At 41.6% G+C, this 22,458-nt stretch overlaps 1 protein-coding gene across 2 annotated transcripts in view; it reads right to left on the reverse strand.

The window, feature by feature from the left end:
• The window catches only part of ipo13b (importin 13b), a 135,854-nt gene that overhangs the window by 19,086 nt on the left and 94,310 nt on the right, over positions 1-22,458 (reverse strand). For both annotated transcript variants that reach the window (XM_080195449.1, XM_080195448.1), the window contains 2 exons: positions 6,601-6,653; positions 3,901-3,967 (listed from right to left, as the gene is read on the reverse strand). In XM_080195449.1, coding sequence (XP_080051575.1) covers positions 3,901-3,967; positions 6,601-6,653 — 120 coding nt within the window. The remainder of the gene's footprint in view (positions 1-3,900; positions 3,968-6,600; positions 6,654-22,458) is intronic.

The raw sequence follows: 22,458 nt of genomic DNA on the forward strand, positions 1-22,458 counted from the left end.
TCAGACAGATGGTAGGGAGGTGTCCTAACTTCCACATGACAGGAGGCCACTGTAGGGGCCACCGCAGCGTTCATGCAGTGTGCAGAGCTGTGTTAGCACTTACCAAGCTCCCTTGATTGGGGCATCAGCTGCCAGTTCTTTGTGACTGTTGGTGGAACCTGGGATGGGAAGTCCACGCTAAAACACGGAGTCTTCCCAGCCAAGAGGTAGCAGGGTGGAGACTGCGACATCAGTGGGATTTGATCTCAACCTCTGGAATCCCTCAGAGGTCTTTCATCAGGAAGGGGAAATGCTTGCCACGTGGGCCCACACCAGGGGCGAACACCGTTCTGAGGTCCCTCAGCCCAACATGGGCTCCCCCAAGTTCCTGAGCCCATGGGATCCACACCACAAGAGCAGCTGACCCACCCTTTTGCACCCTGAAAGTTGGTGCATGGCAATACTCACCGCACTCTCCCTCACAATTGCTGCGCCTGAACTACACTTTACAGGACCAGCAGTGGTTCACACCAGTGTGACGTCATGCCATAGAGGTGGCTGCATTCTGGGAGGGGGCTGGGTTGCATGCTGATTTCACTAATGATATTGAATGCAGTCAATCTCATGCTAATCATCCTCATGTCATTTCTGGGTGAAAATAGGCACAAAACAGTTTGCGTTATTAGCAAGGGGCCTGGAGAATTGCAAACCATTTGGCACCAGGCACAAAATGGATTTTTAGGCTTGCACGTTATTCTCTGGCATCAGCACAACCTATTAATAACACAGTGAAATTGGAGAATCCATTAATTCTGTTTCACTCCACAGATGCTGTCTGACTTGAACAGTTCCAGCATTTTTTATTTTAATTTCAAATTTTGATTTGATTGCCACATGTATTAGTATACAGTGAAAAGTATTGTTTCTTGCATGCTATACAGTCGAAGCATACTGTACATAGAGAAGGAGAGCATGTAGAACATAGTGTTACAGTCATAGCTAGGGTATACAGAAAGATCAACTTAATGCGAGGTAGGTCCATTCAAAAGTCTGATGGCAGCAGGGAAAAAGCTGTCCTGGAATCGGTTGGTACATGCCCTTTTTTCTGACAGAAGAAGGTGGAAAAGAATATGTCCGGGGTGTGTGGGGTCCTTGATTATACTGGCAGCTTTTCTGAGGTAGCAGGAAGTACAGACAGTGTCGATGGATGGGAAGCTGGTTTGAGTGATGGGCTGGGCTTCGTTCACAACCCTTTGTAGTTTATTGCGGTCTTGGACAGAGGACCCGTACCAAGTTGTGATACAACTGGAAAGAATGCTTTCTATGGTGCATCTGCAAAAGTTGGTGGAAGTTGTGGCAGATATGCCAAATTTCCTTAACCTTTTGAGAAAGTCAAGGAGTTGGGGGCTTTTTTAACTATAGCATACGCATGGAGAGACCAGGACATGGAGGTGATCTGGACACCTAAAAACTTGAAGCTTTCGACTATTTCTACTTCATCTCCATTGATGTGGACAGGGGCATAGATACAGATACATTTTCGAGATGTTTATTCACTGGAGTTTGGAAGAATGAGCTGTGACCTTATTGAAATATTTTAAGATTGAATGACTTTGACAGGGTAGATACAGTCGCTGTCTCCCTGACCTTCTATTCTGTCCCACCCCCTTTTACAACTATATCATTCATTACATTTCTATCCCCCTTCAGTACTGTAGAACGGTCATATGAAACTCTGCTTCTCTCTCTTTAGATGCTGCCAGTCCCACTGATTTTTTCCAGCATTTTCTGTTTTTATTTCAAAGTTTTTCAACATCCACATGTCCTTCAACCCTGGTACATTCGTTAGAATGATACCAGGGATGAAGGACATCAGTCGTGTGAAAACGCAATAGAAACTGGGATTGTTCTCTTTAGAATCGAGAAAGTAAAGAATAAATGTTTAAAATTGTGAAGGGCTTTGATTGGAGAAACTGCTTCCACTGCTAACTTGCCCCTTAGTGCCCAAAGATATGTAGGTTGGGGGGAAGGGAAGGGAAGGGAAGGGGTGGGGGCAGAGTTTGCCTGGGTAAGATGCAAAGGGTCAGTGCAGAACCAATGGGACAAATAGCCACCTTCTGCACTGTAGGGGTTCTATGATACTGGCAGAAGGGTCTGTTACTACAGCACACAACTTTAAGACAATTGGCAAAGAAATAATGGGAACAGTAGAAATTATTTTACATATTAAGTTATGATCAAATACACTGTCTGAAAGGATGGTAGAGGCAGTTTCAATAATCATTTTCCAAAGAACATTACATTGAAAAGAAAAAAATATTCAGGACTATGGGAGAAAAAGAGATGTGGATCTAAATTGATAACTCTTTCAAAGAACCAACACAGGCACAATTGACTGAATGACTTATTTTTGTGCTGAACAATTCTATTCATGAATCATTCTTAAGAGGGCGAGTAGTAAACAACACTAACTATTTCTGGCTGGAAGGTTTCAGTTACTATTTTTGTTTCTAAAAATATGCTTGATTCATAAAATTTGTAGAAGTTCATTACACAACAGTTCAAATTTGATATTACATCAAATCTAAAGATTTTGGTGAGAATAGTGGTGTAGATAGTGGTTGAAATGCATAGGATTTCACAAAATTAACTTATCAAGCCTTTATTCATATCATCTCATATCAAACTACATCATTGTGAATATGCAGTGTATCTTCTTTAAAGCCCAAATATTCCTCCAGTGTGTAGCCCAGTTAAAAAGTACACAACACTCAAATTAGGCCTTAAGGTTTTACAAAGGTTCATCACTCCCCTTTGACTTTTATATACCACTGATAAAATCCAGAATTCAGTTAGCCTTCTCTTATGTCTTGTAATTCCCAAATGCCAGTCTGTTCAATTCAAAGAATAATTACAGCCATTATTGTTTTTAACTAAATAGTTCACCTCACACTTACTGACAATGAATTCAGTCCACAATTTATTAGCCCATTTTCAATACCTTATCATTAGCACTTTGCAGCTTTCTTGGTCTGCGAAATAATCTACTGCTATTACAATACAACTGCAAATGCAGGGATGAGAGCACCCGAGGACAAAATGGTCTGAAAGCCTGTGGCAACACCAAGCCAGCCTGGAGCTCCGCTGTCTCCCTCTCTCATCCCCACTCCCCCCTGGACTCCTGCAGCTCCACCAAATGTCTAGCAGTGCCTGCTCAGTGGATGAGTGACAGCAGTTGGGTTTTGTTTAATGCAAAGATGAGTGGCGGTGATTGGGGTCAAGCTGAGATGATGCTCCCCAATTTGGCTTTACAAATTGTGCACTGTACTGTCTGAGTTTCAGGGATCAGCCAACAGCACGGGATCAGGTTCAAGCTACAACTATCCTGAAGCACAAATTGGAAAACCATTTTCAAAGGCAGGATTCCATACTTGGAAAATCAGAATTTTGCCAGAAGGTGATACTTTCACATCCCTGTAAATGTAAATCCCACTAACTCTAGACTCTATCCAAATATTTTGAACCAAACAAAAGCCTTAAGACTGAACACTGTGGGATGCCATTATCCACTTCCAAGCACTGTCAAAAATTGCCCTTAACTATAGCCCTCAACTCCTACTGTTTTCTCCATAGAAAACGTGGAACCAAGAGCAGCAGGGAAAATTATTTAAAAAGAGAGCTAGGTGTCAGCAATTTGGAAACGAAGAGAGCTGTGCCATCCTTGGTGAAGAGCATTACAATTATTAAATGGATTGGATATTCCCTCTAAATTTTACATTTTTGCTCAAATAGTTTTTGACCTTTTTCAAACTTCGGAACGCCCTAACACAATTTGTGGAATTTACTCCACAAGAGACCACCACACCAAGAGTTTAAAGACAAGCAATGCAGCCAAATATGTTAAACACTTTTATTACTTACCACACTGAAACAACGCCTTCACATCACAGTTCTCAGCTAAAAACAAATCTGGTTTCCTTTTGAGAGCCTAGGAATCAGATACAAAGCTTTGTTAAAAAGTTCATAAATGGCTAACTCCAGTTTCTTACTGAATCCTTATTATGAACAGCATTCTTCATCCGCTGTCTCAGCCTTCATAGTCTGGTGGGGCACCAGAGTGCCATGCTATGGAATAGCTAATAATAATGTGGGGTTTCCCACTGATTCGCTGTATAGCGTATTCTCAATCAATCCATACAGGGACACATTTCTGCATAAGGAGGGAGCAAAATATCTGCTTAAGATGAAGACAGTGCACAGCTTAAAAAAAAACACCAAACAGAACATATTTTGAAATTATTTTGTCTGAAATGGTACATAATGCAAATAAAAAAAGAACCAAGTATTTAAAATACAAATGGAAATACATCACAGATCAATTTCTGAAAAATACTGTGAGCAGAACCATCACCAGCTCATTATAGAACACACAAATAAACCATGGTCAGACACTGATGGATACGCGCAAAAGCAAGAAATAACATTCTGAAAATATCAGCAACTTGTGTTCATATCACATCTTTAACATAGTAAAAGATCCCAAGATGCTTCAAAGCAGCATTGTATAAAACAAAATATGACACCAAGCTGCATGAGGAAATGATAGGGCAGATGACCAGAAGTCTGTTCAGAGGTTAAGATGTAAGGAGAGTTTTTAAAAGAGGAAAGACAGGTAGAGAGATTTAGGAAGAGAATTTCAGAACTTAGGACTTCCTAAGGGCAACCTAGTGGTTAGCACTGCTGCCTCACAACACAAGGTACCCAGGTTTGACTCATGGCTTGGATCACTGTCTGTGCTGAGTCTGCATGCTTTTCCTGTGTCTGCATGGGTTTCCTCCTGGTGCTCCGGTTTCCCCTCTCAGTCTGAAAGACTTGCTGGTTAGGTGCATTGGCTGTGCTAAATTCTCCCTCAGTGTACCCAAACATGCACTGGAGTGCGGCGACTAGGAGACTTTCACAGGAACTTCACTGCAGTGTTCATGTAAGCTTACTTGTGACGCTAATAAAAAGAGTCTTAACAAAAGACACAGCCATCAATAGTGGAGCATTTAAAATAGGAGCACTCAAGAAGCCAGAATGAAAGTAAATGAAGATATCTCTAATGGTTGATATCGTGAATGGTTGTGGGGCTGGTGGAGATTACAGAGATAGAACGAGGATATGGGGGGTTGTGCACACCACAGAAGGATTTGAAAATAATGATAAAGAATTTAAAAATTGAGGTAGTGTTTAAACTGGAGCCAATGTATGTCTGCAAGTGTGTGGTAGTGAGTGAACAGGGCTTGGTCCAAGTCAGGACATGGCAGCAGAGTTTGGATGGCCACAGGATTAAGATTAATGGGATGTGGGAGGACGGCCATAAGTATGCTTAAATAGTCAAGAACAACGGCAACAAAAGACAAACATATATTTCATCAACTGAGGCAGGGACGATATCAGGCAATATTTTGGAAATGTGAGTAGACGATCTTAGTGATGGCACAAACGTGTGGTCAGAAGCTCTTCTCCGGTCAAGTACCAAGTTTATGAATTGTCTGTTTCAATTTCAGACAGTTGACAGGTTGAGGGATGAAGTCTGCAACCAACAATGGGTTTGTTGCAGGGATCAGAAACAATGGCTTTGGTCTTCCAAATACATAACAGAGAAATTTCTGCTCCTTCGGTATTCAAGGTTGGACAAGCAGTCTGGCAATTAGATTGGTGAAAGGTATCATCAGCATACATGCTGTGTTTTTGGTTCATGTCACCAATGGCAGTATACTAGCAAGAAGAGGGGGATATGGATAGATATTTGGGGGGGCAAGAGAGGTACCAGAGCTACAGGAGGCGAAGCCATTGCAGGTAATTCTCTAGCTATGATTGGATAGATAGGAACGGAACTAGGCGAGTGCAGTCCCACCCAGCTCAATGTCACTGCAGAGACTTTGAAAGGGGGTGGTGTGGTCAATTGTGTCAAAGGCTGAAAACAGGTCAAGAAGGATAAGATGGGATACTTTACCTTTGTCACAATCACACAAGCTGTAATAATGTTTATGGCTATGAATTATTGGCAGATCTGCAAATTTTCATAACCTTCATATTTTGAAGACTATCTGAAGGATACATAATTAAATCACAGGTGTGAAGTAAAGGCAGCCTAACCAGTATCACTATCCATGCATCTGCAAGATTAGTTTAGCAGTACAATGTTGTAAACTACTTCAGTTTAGATCTTGTCCACATAATCCTTTCTAAAAGCCCCTCACGAATCCTCCAGCTACTTGGCATGTGCTCAAACTCCATCTGGCTACAAAATGCTAACAGCCCAAAACATTATGACAACACACCAATCCTTGGTATGAAGTTCACAAAGTGTCTGACTGCTGATTATGATACACCTTTCTTTACTACCGGACAGAAGGCACAGTCTTCTGTCAGTGAAAATGAACATTCACAACTATTGCCAGTGCTGCCTCTGCACATCAATAAATGAACTTCAAGTTCACTGTGATTCAACATGCCTTAAAAACCTTGAATTAACCTACAATGCATTTCCATAAGCTTGTAAAAAAAAGCTGATTTCAGGTTTAATATAATTAAACAAAAAAAAGAAAGTGAATGAAATAAGAAACAAAAACACACCTGTGCCAGGAGTTGCATAAATGAATCAACAATATCAGGATGATCCCTGGGTCCTAAAATATAATAAGATGTAACTTAAGAAATAATATACAAACAGCAAATCAATATTCTTATTGTCTCATGAACTCTACGTAACAGTTACAGTGAGGGGGTACAATGAACAGCTTAAAGCAGTTAAATAAAAGAATGTACAGAAATATGAAACTTCAGAACCTAAAAGAAATAAACAGCAAAGAGGATTGAAACCCAGGTGTAGAGATAACAGATTAAAAAAATGTGTTTTTTGTCAAAATCTTGACTCCAAGACAGCATTTAGAGAATTCGAAATCCAAAAATTCTCATTAACCATTTAAAAAAAAGATTGTTTTACCTTTTAAAAAGGAAAAATTGGCATTTCCAACAGTGAATACTTGAAATTATTTAGGAACGCTGACCTGACAATCTACTTTTGAAATCAGTCTGCACTACTGAAAATAGAACAAGCTACAAAAAAAAACTTATTTTTGCAGGTTTAGAGCAGACGATACAATCATGGAAACTTCAAGGGTTATGGATTATCTCTGATTCAGCATTAATAAAATCTAAGACTCTCACTGCAAATTACTTTATTAAATGATTCTTTGTCTCTGTACTCATCTCCTTTTTCACTTGTAAGTGATTTCCAAATCATACAGTTGTTATTGTCACAGTGTTCCAGCACGCAAAGTCATGTAAATAGAAACCTTCACAATGAAATTCTAGACTCATAATAGTAATGCTCACCAATGCAGAACAGTGCGTCTTAATTCTGTTTAAGCATGGTGCCATATCAAGAGCAGAAAATTGCAATTGCATGAAAATACCTTTTAATACTTTTATTCCAAGTGTAGAATGCAGCTTTGGTCACAAAAATTCTACCCTTAAAGGTTATTTAGCAGTTAAATATTGTTTTATACATTTGTGCCACAGGGCTCTTTTTAGGTCTTATGCAGTATTTTTATTGCGGAAGCTATATTATTATTGGTACCAGGGTGAATGATCACATGGTAAATGAACAATTGATAGCAATAACTCTGGATAAATTTGGCAGATCACAGATCAAGAAAACTACAAGGTAGAAACAATAGTCTAAATGAGGAATTACATTGGTGGCAGTTTTTGGATGGAGTAGGTAAAGTGAAGAATAAATAATGAGTGGGAACTTGATGGCAGAAAAATGAGGGAATGTGGCAAATGTAGTTTTGGATGAGAAAATGCAGTGATATTAACAGCAAGCCTGGTGGTATGCCAACAATACGTGATGTAGTAACCAAGTCATAGATCAACAGTAGAGAAAGGGAGCAATGTCACAGGTGCTTAATAAAAATGCAGTCAGGAATAGTCAGTGTTTGGGAAAATCCAACATATTTTATTTCAGCTGCAACCAAAACTCTAACTCCAGCTCCTGACTCTACACTGCTCCACAGCTGTTCAATCATGTTGGACCACTAATTAAACCAGTTAACCTCAATGCCTGGTCTGATCTATAGATGAATCTCAAATGTAATTTATCCTTCACCAAGACCACATACTATCTGTAATATTGTCTGCCTATTTGTCATGCTGAGCAGTGATCTGAAGTGAACAAAAGGATGGCAATTAAGACAGTCAATCACATTATTATGTGACAGCAATCCAAGTGGCCAGATGAACAAGGACATTAATGAACTGGTGGGGTTTTTACTACAACATGACAATATCAAAACCCTCACATAACAAGATAGGACACCTTTTCCATATTCTTATCTTCAAAATGATGTTAACATCAGCACAAAATAAATTCAGTACTGCTGCTTTTCGGGGATTCACTGATGGTAATGCCATGGAATGTCAAGGGGCAATGCTTAGATTCTTTATTGCTGAAGACGATCATTGCCTGGCACTTGTGTGGCACAAAATGTTACTTGCCACTTGTCAGCCCAAACCTGGATATTATCCCGATCTTGCCACATTTGGACATGATCTATTTTAGTATTTGAGGAGTACTCAACATTGTTCATTGATGATTGCACATTCCCATTTTTGACCTTATGATGGATGAAGCAGCTGAAGATGGTTGGGCCTAAGACACTACCCAGAGGAAGCTATTATAAGGGATTATTGGTTGAAGGAATTTAAATATAGTGAATGGGTTATCAATGAGAGTATTTTAAAAGATTGACACTTAGGACCCATGCTGAGGGGAAATAAAATTAAATTTCTGAGATCTACATATGGTGGATACTGGGTGAGCTGTTATGGAAAGGGCATGTGCAAAAGGTGATGGATAGGGCGGCTTACATTGGCAAGATTGGCATAGAGACCAGAAAGAGCTGTGGGGATGGGTGAAGGCATAGGTGCAATTAGAGCTTATGAGGTCACATGGGTTGGTTGGGATGGATGGGGCATGAAGAACATACCGGGGGGGGGGGATGTTGCGGTGAAAGTCTAGAGGGCTCTCTTTTGCTTTTTTTCCGGAAGGCTGGCTTTTTGCCCGGCCCACTTCTGCATCTGACAGTCCCTGTGCTGCCTCCAAACTGTTTCTGGGGGCATGACTCCAATTACACCCCATCCTACTGGAATAAAATCGGAACTTGAACTGGTTCTCAGATTCAGGAATTCTACTGATGGAACAAAAATTCAGGCCTCCATTTTAATTTGTTAAGAATAGCCATAAAGGATTGTGTATGGAGGGCAACTGATGTATATGAAACCATATTATGGAAGACAGGGCAGAATTTTGGTGAAACTCTGTCTCTTTGGTGCTGTAAAATGTACTCTCAAACACCTGGCTATGGGCTAATCCTGGAGATTTTCTGTGTTTGAATTCACTTCAACAATTATGGCAGGTTTCCAGTGCTGGAAAATTTACTGATTCAAGACTCAAGAGGTAAAGAAAGCCCACAAATCTCCAGTCAATTTTTTTTTGGGGGGGGGGGGGGTGGTGGTGGTGGTGGTGGTGGTGGTGGTGGTGGTGGTGGTGGTGGTGGTGGTGGGTGGGTGGAGAAGGTGGCGGCGGTGGTGTGTGTGGTGGTGATGAATGAGAGAGGAAGTTGTACAAGTCCCATCTGATTTTCCAAAGGAAACTAAGCAAAATAAAGGTTGACTGCAGAGAAAGATCCACCCTGCACAGCTAGTACTTTGAGAGAAAGAGGGAGAGTGGCGAGGGAAGGAACCGGAAGTAATAAAATGAAATTTCACCACAAGTTAAATGAAAATTAACCCTCCAAAAGTAAAGCTACCCAACAAAATGCAGACAAAAACCTTTTCTTCACTTTCACCACCAGAAGAAGTTACAACGATTATACCAACACTTGTAAAGAACCAACTAACAAGCAATTTTTACAACTTCATCAGTAGGGTTTGTGGACACTTCACCTGTGATGTATGCCCACACAAATGATAAAACTACCCAGACTGACATTTCAGGGAAGCACACAGTCTCCGCTGAACTGCTGAATGGTAAAAAATATTAACAGGTGCATCGGCATGGCTCCATAGAGGAAACATTTCAACTACAGGTTACTTTTGAAGGGTAAGAGCCAATTCCAAATGTGTGTTCATCTTCCATGAGAAGGATCTTTAATTTCAGCCATATCTACACATTCCCCTACGTTTAACTGTAAAAGGACCGTCATGCACAAATCTTCAGCTCCATTATTATACAGAAATGACATACAACATTAAAAACATTGACACAATAATTTGCTGCTAATAATTGTGCAGAAATTAAAAGTAGTAAATTTGGTTTTGGGATTTAATGTTCAGAAGTTTAACTGCTGCCTTTGATTTCACTGATAGCAGCAATCACAACAGGACAGAGCATCACATATACCTAATCTTTGATGATGCAGAAATAATATTCTATCAACATCCTGGGAGTTACTATTGACCAGAAACTGGACTGGACTAGTCAAAGAAATGCTGTGGCTACAAGGTCAGGTCAAAGTCTGGGAATCCTGCAGCGATTAATTCACCTTCTGACTCCCCAGAGTTGTTCACTATCTACAAAGCATTGGTCAGGAGTGAGACGGAATACTCCGCACTTGCCTGAATGAGTGCAGCTCCAACAACAAGCAAAAAGCTTGATACCATTCAGGACAAAGCACCCACTTGATAGGCACTCCATCCAAAAACATTCACTCCCGTCGCCACCATATAGTGGCAACAGTATATACCATCTACAGGATCCATTGCAGGAACTCACCAAGTCTCCCCAGAAAGCACCTTCCAAACCCAGAGCCATTATCACCTCGAAGGACAAAGGCAGACACATGGAAACATCATCACTTGGAAGTTTCTTTCCAAGTCACATACCATCCTGACTTGGAAATATCTCATTGCTCTTTTGCTGGGTCAAAATTCTAGAATTCCCTCCCTGACAGCACAATGGGTGAACCTACATCACATGGACTGCAGCAGTTCAAGATGACAGCTAAACGCCACCTTCTCAAGGGCAATAAATGCTGACCTAGCCAATGATGCCCATATCCCAAGGATGAGTAAAAAAAAACGTGGAACACTTCTGCATGATGATGGACCTGTAGAGATTTGACCTTTGCCCACTATTTCACCAACTTAGCTTGGATAGCGATTTTTTGAATCCATTATTTCTTATCCACTAAAATGAAAGTCTGTGTGTGATAACTTCAGCTTTTGCCAGCAATCTGCACTGTATGAAGCTTAAAACAGATCTTATTCCCCTCTGTGATGCAAAATCCTTTATGTAGTACGAAGATTTTTCATATTCTAATATCTGTTTTTTTTCCTCAAATGCATGTTCAGTTGTCACAGAATCCTTGGAATAGCTGGATTCAGATTACCTGCACACCATCACCATGGCAACAGAGCTACTTAGCACCAGAAAAAGTACAATTTTTGGAATATAATTTTAACTAGTAACTTAAGCTCAATACCAGCAAAGAGTTTGCACCATGATGAATCTGTCCAAGTGCTTCATAAATGGAAATGGACAAGCAAACCTGTTGAATCATAAGTAAAGATTAGGATGGATGACTGACTTTTGCAGAATATTTAATGAAAGGTAAGGGCTACTGGCAAAAGAAAGGGAAGTTCTGAGAACAAAGTAAAGGTAGAAGGTTCAGCCAGCAATGTTGAGAGGGGAAAATAAAAGATGTCAAGCAGATGAAAGTAGCTACTCTTTGCGAAGGAAGAACCTGGGGATAATCATCTCGTTTAACTGGAAAAAATGATTGCTCACTCAGAAGTGGAAGCCTGACAACACTGAAGCACTAGAGGAGTTGAGAGAGGTGGTGGTGGTGGGATAAAGCTGAGTAACAACTGGGTACATTTGGAACGCGGCATCTTGTCTTCAAAAGATATGGTTGAGGGGCAAAGGGAAGAATGCAGCGAAGCAATAAAGAGAAATAATTGCAAGAGATTCTCCAATTACACCTGATTAGGCAATAATTGAACCAGGAAAGGGTGCAAAATAGATGAGAATAGTCTCCAAGGTCATAGTAATTGTCACAGGATGTCATTTTCTGCATTGATTGATGCCATTTCAGTGCTATGGTAATGGCAGATACATTATAGTAAAGGTTGAAATGTGGAGTTGCCAGGAAGATGAACACGAATTTGGGTGACAACACCTTCAAGGACTTCAGGAGAAAGGGAAGTTGGACTTTGAGCAGTAGTTCGCAAGGACAGTGCAGTCCAGAATGGGGTTTTTGGAGAGGGTGCCATGAGAGCTGATTTGAAAGAGAGAGGAAAAGGACAATACCCTAGAAGAAACCATTTGAAATACCAGATTTAATGGAGCCAGTTACAGTTTAGTGGATAGAATTGAGAAAGAGTAGGAGGTGGGTCTTAAGGACAAGGAGAACTGAGACAGTTCATGAGGGAAGAGCATTAAAGAAACATCTGTTCAAAGACTTTTCATGGACCAAAACCACAGAGATGTCATGCTATGAGTATCTTTAAAATAACTTGTAAACTAATTTTCTATCAATGCCACCAATTAAATCCCACAACTACAGCATGATCTTTCTAATAAATTATGTTGCTTATTCACTGCCCTAATATACAAACACAATGGAGCCTGACAATCTAGCATACAATATTATTTAATAAATTTTATCTGACTTGTTACACCTACTGCTTTTTAACCTCATATCTATCAAATGCCATGTCATTCAAGGCCAGAACGTGAAAGCAGCCATTTAAATGATAGAGGTGGGCATCAATATCTGTAACAGTCAACTGAATGGATAAACTGGCTAATGATGATAAACTCAAAATAAGCCGCTACAGCTTTATTAATGTTTCAGTGCACAAGAATTCCTCAATTTACTCCATTGTACTGGACTTATTACCCTGAACAATCTAAACAAATCTATCATTTTCCAGAGTTCTCAAGCAAAAATGTCAGTTATGATAGGTACATACAAGTTTACAAAATAATTTTACAATAACTTCCCAAATAAATGGCTCCGTATTTCTGTTTCTGAAAAAACAGTGCACTTTTTCTCTTAAAGCATAACATCTGATTCGTTTTGCCATAATAAAATTCTGTTTCAGTTCAATAAAACATCATTTGGTTCCTGGGTATTAAGAAAGCCTGTCAACCCTTCAGTTTAGGAATGTAATGGCTGATCTTCATTAAAAGTTGTATACTGAGATTGTAAAGAAAAATCCTCTCAATAGATGCTGCTTGATCTGCCTCAAGCTCTTCTGTTTTTATTGTCTGTATTTTCTAGCTTTTGACCTATATAATTGTTAGTGAGGCTAAATCTGCTATTCTCTTTTACTGTCTGAATCGATATGGTAAGACCTCTCACAATCTCCTAGCATTTGCAAAACTTGTCACAACATCTTGAATATATTTAATATTTGACTTAACATAAACAAACCTAAATGGGGAAAAAAAAAAGGAACTTTCAAAAGTTAACTGGGGGAGTCTGTGGGAAGGAAAAGGGACATCTGGTAAGTGGCATGCTAACCAGGTTTCAGGGTAAACACATTCCTCTTAAAATGAAGGGCAAGGCTGGCAGAAGTCAGGAACCCTGGATGACTTGCGATATCGAGGCCTTGGTCAAGAAGAAGAAAGAGGCACATGACATGCATAGGCAGCTGGGATCAAATGAATCTATTGAAGAGTTTAGGGAATGTAGGAGTAGAGTTAAGAGAGAAATCAGGAGGGCAAAAAGGGGACACAAAATTGTTTTGGCAGTTAAGGCAAAGGAGAATCCAAACAGCTTCTACAAATACATAAAGGGCAAAAGAGTAACAAGGGAGAGAGTACGGCCTCTTAAGGATCAACAAGGTCATCTATGTGCAGATCCACAAGAGATGGGTGAGATCCTAAATGAATATTTTTCATCAGTATTTATTGTTGAGAAAAGTATGATGTTAGGGAACTGGCAAAATTAAATATTGATGTCTTGAGGAAAGTACATATTACGGAGGAGGTGGTGCTGGAAGTCTTAAAGAGCATCAAGGTAGATAAATCTGCAGGACCTGAAGAGATATATCCCAGGACATTGTGGGAAGCTAGGGAGGAAATTGTGGGTCCCCTAGCCGAGATATTTGAATCATCGATAGTCATGGGCAAGGTGCCTGAAGAATGGCAAACGTTGTGCCTTTATTTAAAAAAGGCTGCAGGGAGAAGCCTGGGAACTACAGGCCAAGTGAGCCTCACATCTGTGGTGGGTAAATTGTTGGAAAGTATTTTGAGAGATAGGATCTACAGGCATTTGGAGAGGCAAGGACTGATTTGGGACAGTCAGCATGGCTTTGTGAGTGGAAAATCATGTCTCACAAATTTGATTGAGTTTTTTGAAGGGGTAAACAAGAAGGCAGATGAGGGCAGTGCAGCTGATGGATTTTAGCAAGGTCTTTGACAAGGTACCGCATGGTAGGTTGTTGCGCAAAGTTAAATCTCACGGGATCCAGGGTCAGATGGCTAAATGGATACAAAATGGGTTTCAGAAGCCAGAGGTTGTAGAGAATTGTTTTCCAAACTGGAGGCTTGTGACCAGCACTGTGCCTCAGGGATCAGTGCTGGGCCCACTATTATTTGTCATTTATATTAAGGGTTTGGATGAGAATATAGGGAGCATGGTTAGTAAGTTTGCAGATGACACCAAGATTGGCGGCATGGTGGACAGTGAGGAAGGTTATCTCCAATTGCAGCGGGATCTTGACCAATTGGGCCAGTGGGCTGACGAATGACAGATGGAATTTAGTTTAGACAAATGCGAGGTGATGCATTTTGGTAGATTGAGCCAGGACAGGACTTACTCAGTTAATGTAGGGCACTGAGGAGAGTTGCAGAACAAAGAGATCATGGGGCACATGTTCATAGCTCCTTGAAAGTGGAGTCACAGGTGGACAGAGTGGTGAAGGCAGCATTCAGCATGCTTGGTTTCATTAGTCAGAACATTGAATACAGGAATTGGAACATCATGTTGAAGTTGTACAAGACATTGGTAAGGCCACACTTGGAATATTGTGTGCAATTCTGGTCACCCTATTAAAGAAAGGATATTATTAAAGTAGAAAGAGTGCAAAAAAGATTTATTAGGATGCTACCAGGACTTGTTGGCTTGAGTTATAAGGAGAGGCTGAATAGACTGGGACTTTTTTCTCTGAAGCATAGGAGGCTGAGGGATGACCTTATAGAGGTCTATAAAATAATGAGGGGCATAGACAAGGAAGATGGTCAATATCTTTTCCCAAAAGTAGGGGAGTCTAAAACTAGAGGGCATAAGTTTAAGATGAGAGGAGAGAGATACAAAAGTGTCCAGAGGGGCAATTTTTTCACAGAGGGTGGAGAGTGTCTGGAACAAGCTGCCAGAGGTGGTAGTAGAGGCGGATACAATTTTATCATTTAAAAAGCATTTAGATAGTTACATGGCATGATGGGTATAGAGGGATATGGGCCAAATGCAGACAATTGGGATTAGTTTAGAGGTTTAAAGAAAAAGGCAGCATAGACCAGTTGGACCAAGAGGCCTGTTTCCATGCTGTAAACCTCTTATGACTTTATGTGAACAAAGCACAGGCATACAAAATTTGTCAGCCATACTCTTTCCACAAATTAATTAGTTACATAGAATTGGGACCAATATTTGGGTTTGAGTTGAACAATTGCTGGAAAGATCCCATTAAATAGTGTCATGTGTGTGCAAATGTTCCATGAATCACGAACCTACCTACACATCACCCAAGAACCAAAACCTCATATCCCTATACAAGCAGGCAAAACCTTTTGGAATCATTCCTACCTATTCCTATAAACTCTGGGAGCCACTTTTGATTTTGTCTTTATTTGGGTTGAATTTTCCTCACCAGAAATTGTCACCAGAGTAGGTACAAGGAACATTGGTCAGGGTGTCTATTGTTAGCTCAGTAAAAAAGCTATAATCTGGTTTTGTCTTTTGTTTTGTTTAAATTAAACTCAAAAAAATAGTTTTGGAAAGCCAGCTAAAAAAAGACAAGTAAACAATTTCTACAGAAAAGTGAAAACTAAAAAAGTTTAAAAGGATACTGTGGGAGGCGAGGGAAGAGATTGCAGAGCCCCTGGCGATGATCTTTGCGTCGTCAATGGAGACGGGAGAGGTTCCGGAGGATTGGAGGATTGCGGATGTAGTTCCTATTTTCAAGAAAGGGAACAGAGATAGCCCAGGAAATTACCGACCGGTGAGTCTGACCTCTGTGGTTGGTAAGCTGATGGAGAGGCTTCTGAGGGCCAAGATTTACGAACATTTGGAGAGGTTTGACATGATCAGGAATAGTCAGCATGGATTTGTCAAGGGCAGGTCGTGCCTTACAAGCCTAGTTGAGTTCTTCGATAATGTGACTGAACACATTGACGAAGGAAGTGCCGTGGACGTAGTGTACGTGGACTTCAGCAAGGCGTTTGATAAGGTCCCCCATGCAAGACTTCTTGAGAAGGTGAGAGGGCATGGGATCCAAGGGCCTTTGGCCTTGTGGATTCAGAACTGGCTTGCCTGCAGAAGGCAGAGAGTGGTTGTGGATGGGGCTTTTTCTGAATGGAGGTCAGTCACCAGCGGAGTGCCTCAAGGATCTGTTCTGGGACCCTTGTTGTTTGTCATTTTCATAAATGACCTGGATGAGGAAGTGGAGGGATGGGTAAGTAAGTTCGCTGATGACACTAAGGTCGGTGGTGTTGTGGATGGTCTGAAAGGATGGCAAAAGTTGCAGCAGGACATAGATAGGATGCAGGACTGGGCGGAGAAGTGGCAGATGGACTTCAACGCGGATAAATGTGTAGTCGTCCATTTTGGCAGAACCAACGGGATGAACGAGTACACTATCAAGGGCAGAAGTCTGAGTAGTGTTGAAGAGCAGAAGGATCTTGGGGTCCGGGTCCACAGCACTCTTAAAATCGGCCTCGCAGGTGGAGGAGGTGGTCAAGAAGGCGTATGGTGTACTGGCCTTCATTAATCGAGGGATTGAGTTTAGGAGTCGGGAGGTAATGCTGCAACTTTATAAGACCCTTGTCAGGCCTCATTTAGAGTATTGTGCGCAGTTCTGGTCGCCTCACTATAGGAAAGATGTAGAAGCTATTGAGAGGGTACAGAGGAGATTTACAAGGATGTTGCCTGGACTGGGAGGCATGCCTTATGAAGTTAGGTTGAGGGAGCTGGGACTCTTTTCCCTGGAGAGACGAAGGTTGAGAGGCGACCTGATAGAAGTTTACAAAATGTTGAGAGGAATAGATAGGGTGGACTCTCAGAGGCTATTTCCCCGGGTTGAAATGGTTGCTACGAGAGGACACAGATTTAAGGTGCAGGGAGGGAAGTTCAGAAGTGATGTTAGGGGTAAGTTTTTCACTCAGAGGGTGGTGAGTGAGTGGAATCGGCTGCCGTCAGTGGTGGTGGAGGCGAACTCGCTGGGGTCTTTTAAAAGACTTCTGGATGAGTATATGGGGTTTAATGAGATTGAGGGTTATAGACAGGTCTGTAGGTTGGTAGGTGTTGATGTGATCGGCGCAACTCGTGGGCTGAAGGGCCTGTTTGTGCTGTAGTGTTCTATGTTCTATGTTTCATAAGAACATAAGAAATAGGAGCAGAAGTAGGCCATCTAGCCCCTCGAGCCTGCCCCGCCATTCAATAAGATCATGGCTGATCTGTCGTGGCTCAGTTCCACATTCCCGCCCTCTGCCCATAACCCTTAATCCCCTTGCCTATCAAAAACCTATCAACCCGAGTCTTAAAAATATTGAGCGAGGCAGCCTTCACCACTTCAATGGGCAGAGAATTCCAGAGATTCACCACCCTTTGAGTGAAGAAGTTCCTCCTCAACTCCGTTCTAAACCACCCCCCCCTTTATCCTGAGGCTGTGCCCTCTAGTCCTACTGTCCTTTCTGAGCGGGAAGAGCCTCTCCACCTCTATCCTATCCATCCCATTCAACATCTTATACGTTTCAATGAGATCTCCCCTCATTCTTCTAAACTCTAACGAGTACAAGCCTAGTTTATTCAGCCTCTCCTCATAGTTCAACCGTAGTTCATAGTTCATAGTTTCAATAAAAATGTTTCACTTTTTGTTTGATCTTAAGTGTCAATGGCATCAATAGTGTTGTAAATGTCTGTTCCATAGTTCCTGTGTATAAGAGGTATAACTTTCAGTTTTAGGTTGAAGATTGAAGTCTTAAATTTAGAGAAATGGAAATACTTGGCTGACGAACTGGTGAACTGGTCTGGGGTAATTACAATTAAAAAGAACCTGTATCTTAGAAGGTCACAGTTGGAAACAAGAAAACTTAAACAATGAATGCCCCATCTCTGGAGCTCTTGGTAGGAGGCCAAGGTGTCTATCATTATCTCAATAAAAGTTAGAAATTATTTACGTAGTTATCAAACAAAAGCTAAAAGGCATAGGTAAACAATGATGCTTCTTGGTATACCTAGGAATTCTGGGAAAGAGGGTTGTAGCCTCCCTTCAAAGTAGAAATTATTTCTATGGGTGACAGGAGTTGTATTGAAAGTCCAAGATGATTACCTTGTATTTCTGTATGGAACATCCCAAATGATGCTGCATTGCCATGGAGGTGGTCTGGCAGGGTTAGAAGGTTCCTTTTGGTGTGTTTGCTTACAGAAGCAAGCAATTAGTAGCTCAGTTTAGTAACAGACAGTTGCAGTTCACTGAAATTTAAAAATTCACCATATCCACTGCCTTTATCAAGTTACCTCCTCAAAGAGCCTACATTTGAATTTGATTTGATTTATTATTGTCACATGTATTGGAAGTGCAAAAATTCAGTCTGAATTTGAAGATACAAAGCTAACGAAGGTATTAAACTGTGGGAGAATTTGAACATACGTGGCAATTGGGCAGCCGATGGAAGATAAAATTCAAAACCAATCTGTGGAAACATTAGTTCAGTGATCTGCCTTTTTGAACCGCTACAGTCTATGTGATGTAGGTGCACCCACCATGCTCTTAGGGAGGGAGTTCCAGGATTTTGGCCCAGTGACAGTGAAGGAATTTAACGAACATGGCAAGTTTCCCCCGATTGCAGCTGTTTAATAAGCCTACAAATCAAGTATCTATGGTGCTAAGACGTTAGTGCCTATCCTGCACGTTCTAAAATACTAAAAAAATTTAATTTACTAAGAGTGGTTAGAGTACACTAGTGATACTAATAAATGGCTCAGCATTGATTTTTTTAAAGCCATTTTCTGCTATTGAAAAGCAAGTTACCCACAGATGTTGGATTACATGGGGAGGGTGGAGGCTTTTGGAAGGCAGCAATGGTGGAGGAGACAGAGGGTTGAGTGGGAGAACTAAAACAGCTTTTATGCCTACATGATTTCCTCACATCCCACCAGTGGTGCAATAGATTTCTGCTGTGCAATATTGGGAACCTTGTTCTAATATATTTAAATATAATTAGCAAGCCTCCCCACTGTAACATCCCCCACATAGAAAAGGCATCCAACCTGCTCTCTTCACTGGCAGTGTGACGTCACAGTGGCAGTTTACAACAGGCATTTAAAAACAGGGAACTGGCAAACAGAACCAGATGCACAGGTGAGTACAGCCTCCGGGGAGGTGAAGAAGTTTATGCATGGACAGGACCTTGGCACTACCCCTGGCATAGACAGGATTGGTGTCAGGGAAAGGATGGTGGAGCCAGGGGCTGCCCCAATCTGACAAGAGCTGAAATTGCTGGTGCCCACCCTGCCAGCGTGATATTGCAGGACTCCTATCCTCAATTTCTGTTTAACTGTTTACAAATATGGTGAGAAAATCCACCAGTGGGCTACAATATGTTTTCTGCCCGAGTTGACAGTTTGACCAAAAGATGTGGAAATTCTACTCTTTACCACAAAAAAGAGGCATTTTCAATATGCCCATTTCCAGCAATATTAATAAAATTGCACCAGATTCTAGCTCTTAAATACAAGAATGAATAAGTTTAATGCAAAGGGAAAACAGTAGATTTTAAAACAACATTCAATTACAATGGCTCATGAAAGATTGGTATGAGATTCTGCAAATAAATTGAAACTCGATCACACCACTTTGGAAAATTAGCACAATTAGGAGCACATTTTGCACACAGATTGCTGATTGTGCTTGAAGTGAAAACTCTACTCAATTTGTAAATTAAATATTTTCCTTACATTTATAACTCTTCATTTGTTCCTTTCCACGCCATTTTCTTTTATTTAACTCCCGTATTTCCATATATCCTTTCAACTGACAGCTCCCTTTTAATGTTCATTTCATTTGAAAAATTGTTTTAAGGAAAATGAACTTTATTTTTCACCCATCGGCAACTTGCTTCACAACCTTTACAATTGGTGCAACGTGAGGTGGACAAATAGTACCACACAATGATTGATCATCATTGACCATCTGAAAGGGACTGCTTGCTTTCTCACATATCAATCCTTCTTTCTGGGTGCACGTGTACATGACGTGGATGTGCCGGCGTTGGACTGGGGTAAACACAGTAAAAAGTCTGACAATACCAGGTTTTAGTCCAACCGATTTATTTGATAGTAAACGCACAAGCTTTCGAGGTTTCCCTCTTCATCAGGTGAATGGAGAGTTCTGGCCTCAGACAGAGCATATAAAGCACAGACATTACTGTGATAGAGATTACTGATTAGAATGCGAATCTTTACACCTAACCTGCTGTTCAAGTCCTAAAGTGGCTGACAATGTGTGTGGAAGGAGCACTGATCACAGGTTAAAGAGATGTGTATTGTCTCCAGACAGCACAGTGAGTGAGGTTTTGCAAACCCAGGCAAGTCACGGCGGTTACAGATAGTGTGACATGAACCCAAGATCCCTGTTGAGACCGTCCTCGTGTGTGGGGAACTTGGCTATCAGTCTCTGCTCAGCGATTCTGCGCTGTCTTGTGTCGTGAAGGCCGCCTTGGAGAATGCTTACCCGAAGGTCAGAGGCTGAATGCCCATGACCACTGAAGTGTTCGCCAACAGGAAGGGAACAGTCTTGCCTGGTGATTGTCGAGCGATGTTCATTCATCCGTTGTCGTAGCGTCTGCATGGTCTCCCCAATGTACCATGCTTCGGGACATCCTTTCTTGCAATGTATGAGGTAGACAATGTTGGCCGAGTTGCAAGAGTATTTACCGTGTACCTGGTGGATGGTATTCTCACGTGTGATGATGGTATCCATGTCGATGATCCGGCATGTCTTGCAGAGGTTGCTGTGGCAAGGTTGTGTGGTGTTGTGGTCACTGTTCTGCTGAAGACTGGGTAGTTTGCTGCGAACAATGGTCTGTTTGAAGGCAAGAAGTGGGGGCGTGGGGATGGCCTTGGCGAGATGTTCGTCTTCATCAATGATACGTTGAAGACTCCGGAGAAGATGTCGTAGCTTCTCCGCTCCAGGGAAGTACTGGACGACGAAGGGTACTCTGTCCACTGTGTCCCATGTTTGTCTTCTGGACACGGGACACAGTGGACAGAGTACCCTTCATCATCCAGTACTTTCCTGGAGCGGAGAAGCTACGACATCTTCTCCGGAGTCTTCAACGTATCATTGATGAAGACGAACGTCTCGCCAGGGCCATCCCCACGCCCCCACTTCTTGCCTTCAGACAACCACACAACCTCAAACAGACCATTGTTCGCAGCAAACTACCCAGTCTTCAGCAGAACAGTGACCACAACACCACACAACCTTGCCACAGCAACCTCTGCAAGACATGCCGGATCATCGACATGGATACCATCATCACACGTGAGAATACCATCCACCAGGTACACGGTAAATACTCTTGCAAGTCGGTCAACATTGTCTACCTCATACGTTGCAAGAAAGGATGTCCCGAAGCACAGTACATTGGGGAGACCATGCAGACGCTACGACAACGGATGAATGAACATCGCTCGACAATCACCAGGCAAGACTGTTCCCTTCCTGTTGGTGAACACTTCAGTGGTCACGGGCATTCAGCCTCTGACCTTCGGGTAAGCGTTCTCCAAGGCAGCCTTCACGACACACGACAGCGCAGAATCGCTGAGCAGAGACTGATAGTCAAGTTCCACACACACAAGGACGGTCTCAACAGGGATCTTGGGTTCATGTCACACTATCTGTAACCCCCGTGACTTGCCTGGGTTTGCAAAACCTCACTCACTGTGCTGTCTGGAGACAATACACATCTCTTTAACCTGTGATCAGTGCTCCTTCCACACACATTGTCAGCCACTTTACGACTTGAACAGCAGGTTAGGTGTAAAGATTCACATTCTAATCAGTAATCTCTAAACTGTCTGTGCTTTATATGCTCTGTCCGAGGCCAGAACTCTCCATTCACCTGACGAAGAGGGAAACCTCGAAAGCTTGTGCGTTTACTATCAAATAAATCGGTTGGACTAAAACCTGGTGTTG

This window comes from Carcharhinus amblyrhynchos, chromosome 9 (assembly GCF_965287045.1).
Source record: "Carcharhinus amblyrhynchos chromosome 9, sCarAmb.v2.hapA, whole genome shotgun sequence".
NCBI lineage: Eukaryota > Metazoa > Chordata > Chondrichthyes > Carcharhiniformes > Carcharhinidae > Carcharhinus > Carcharhinus amblyrhynchos.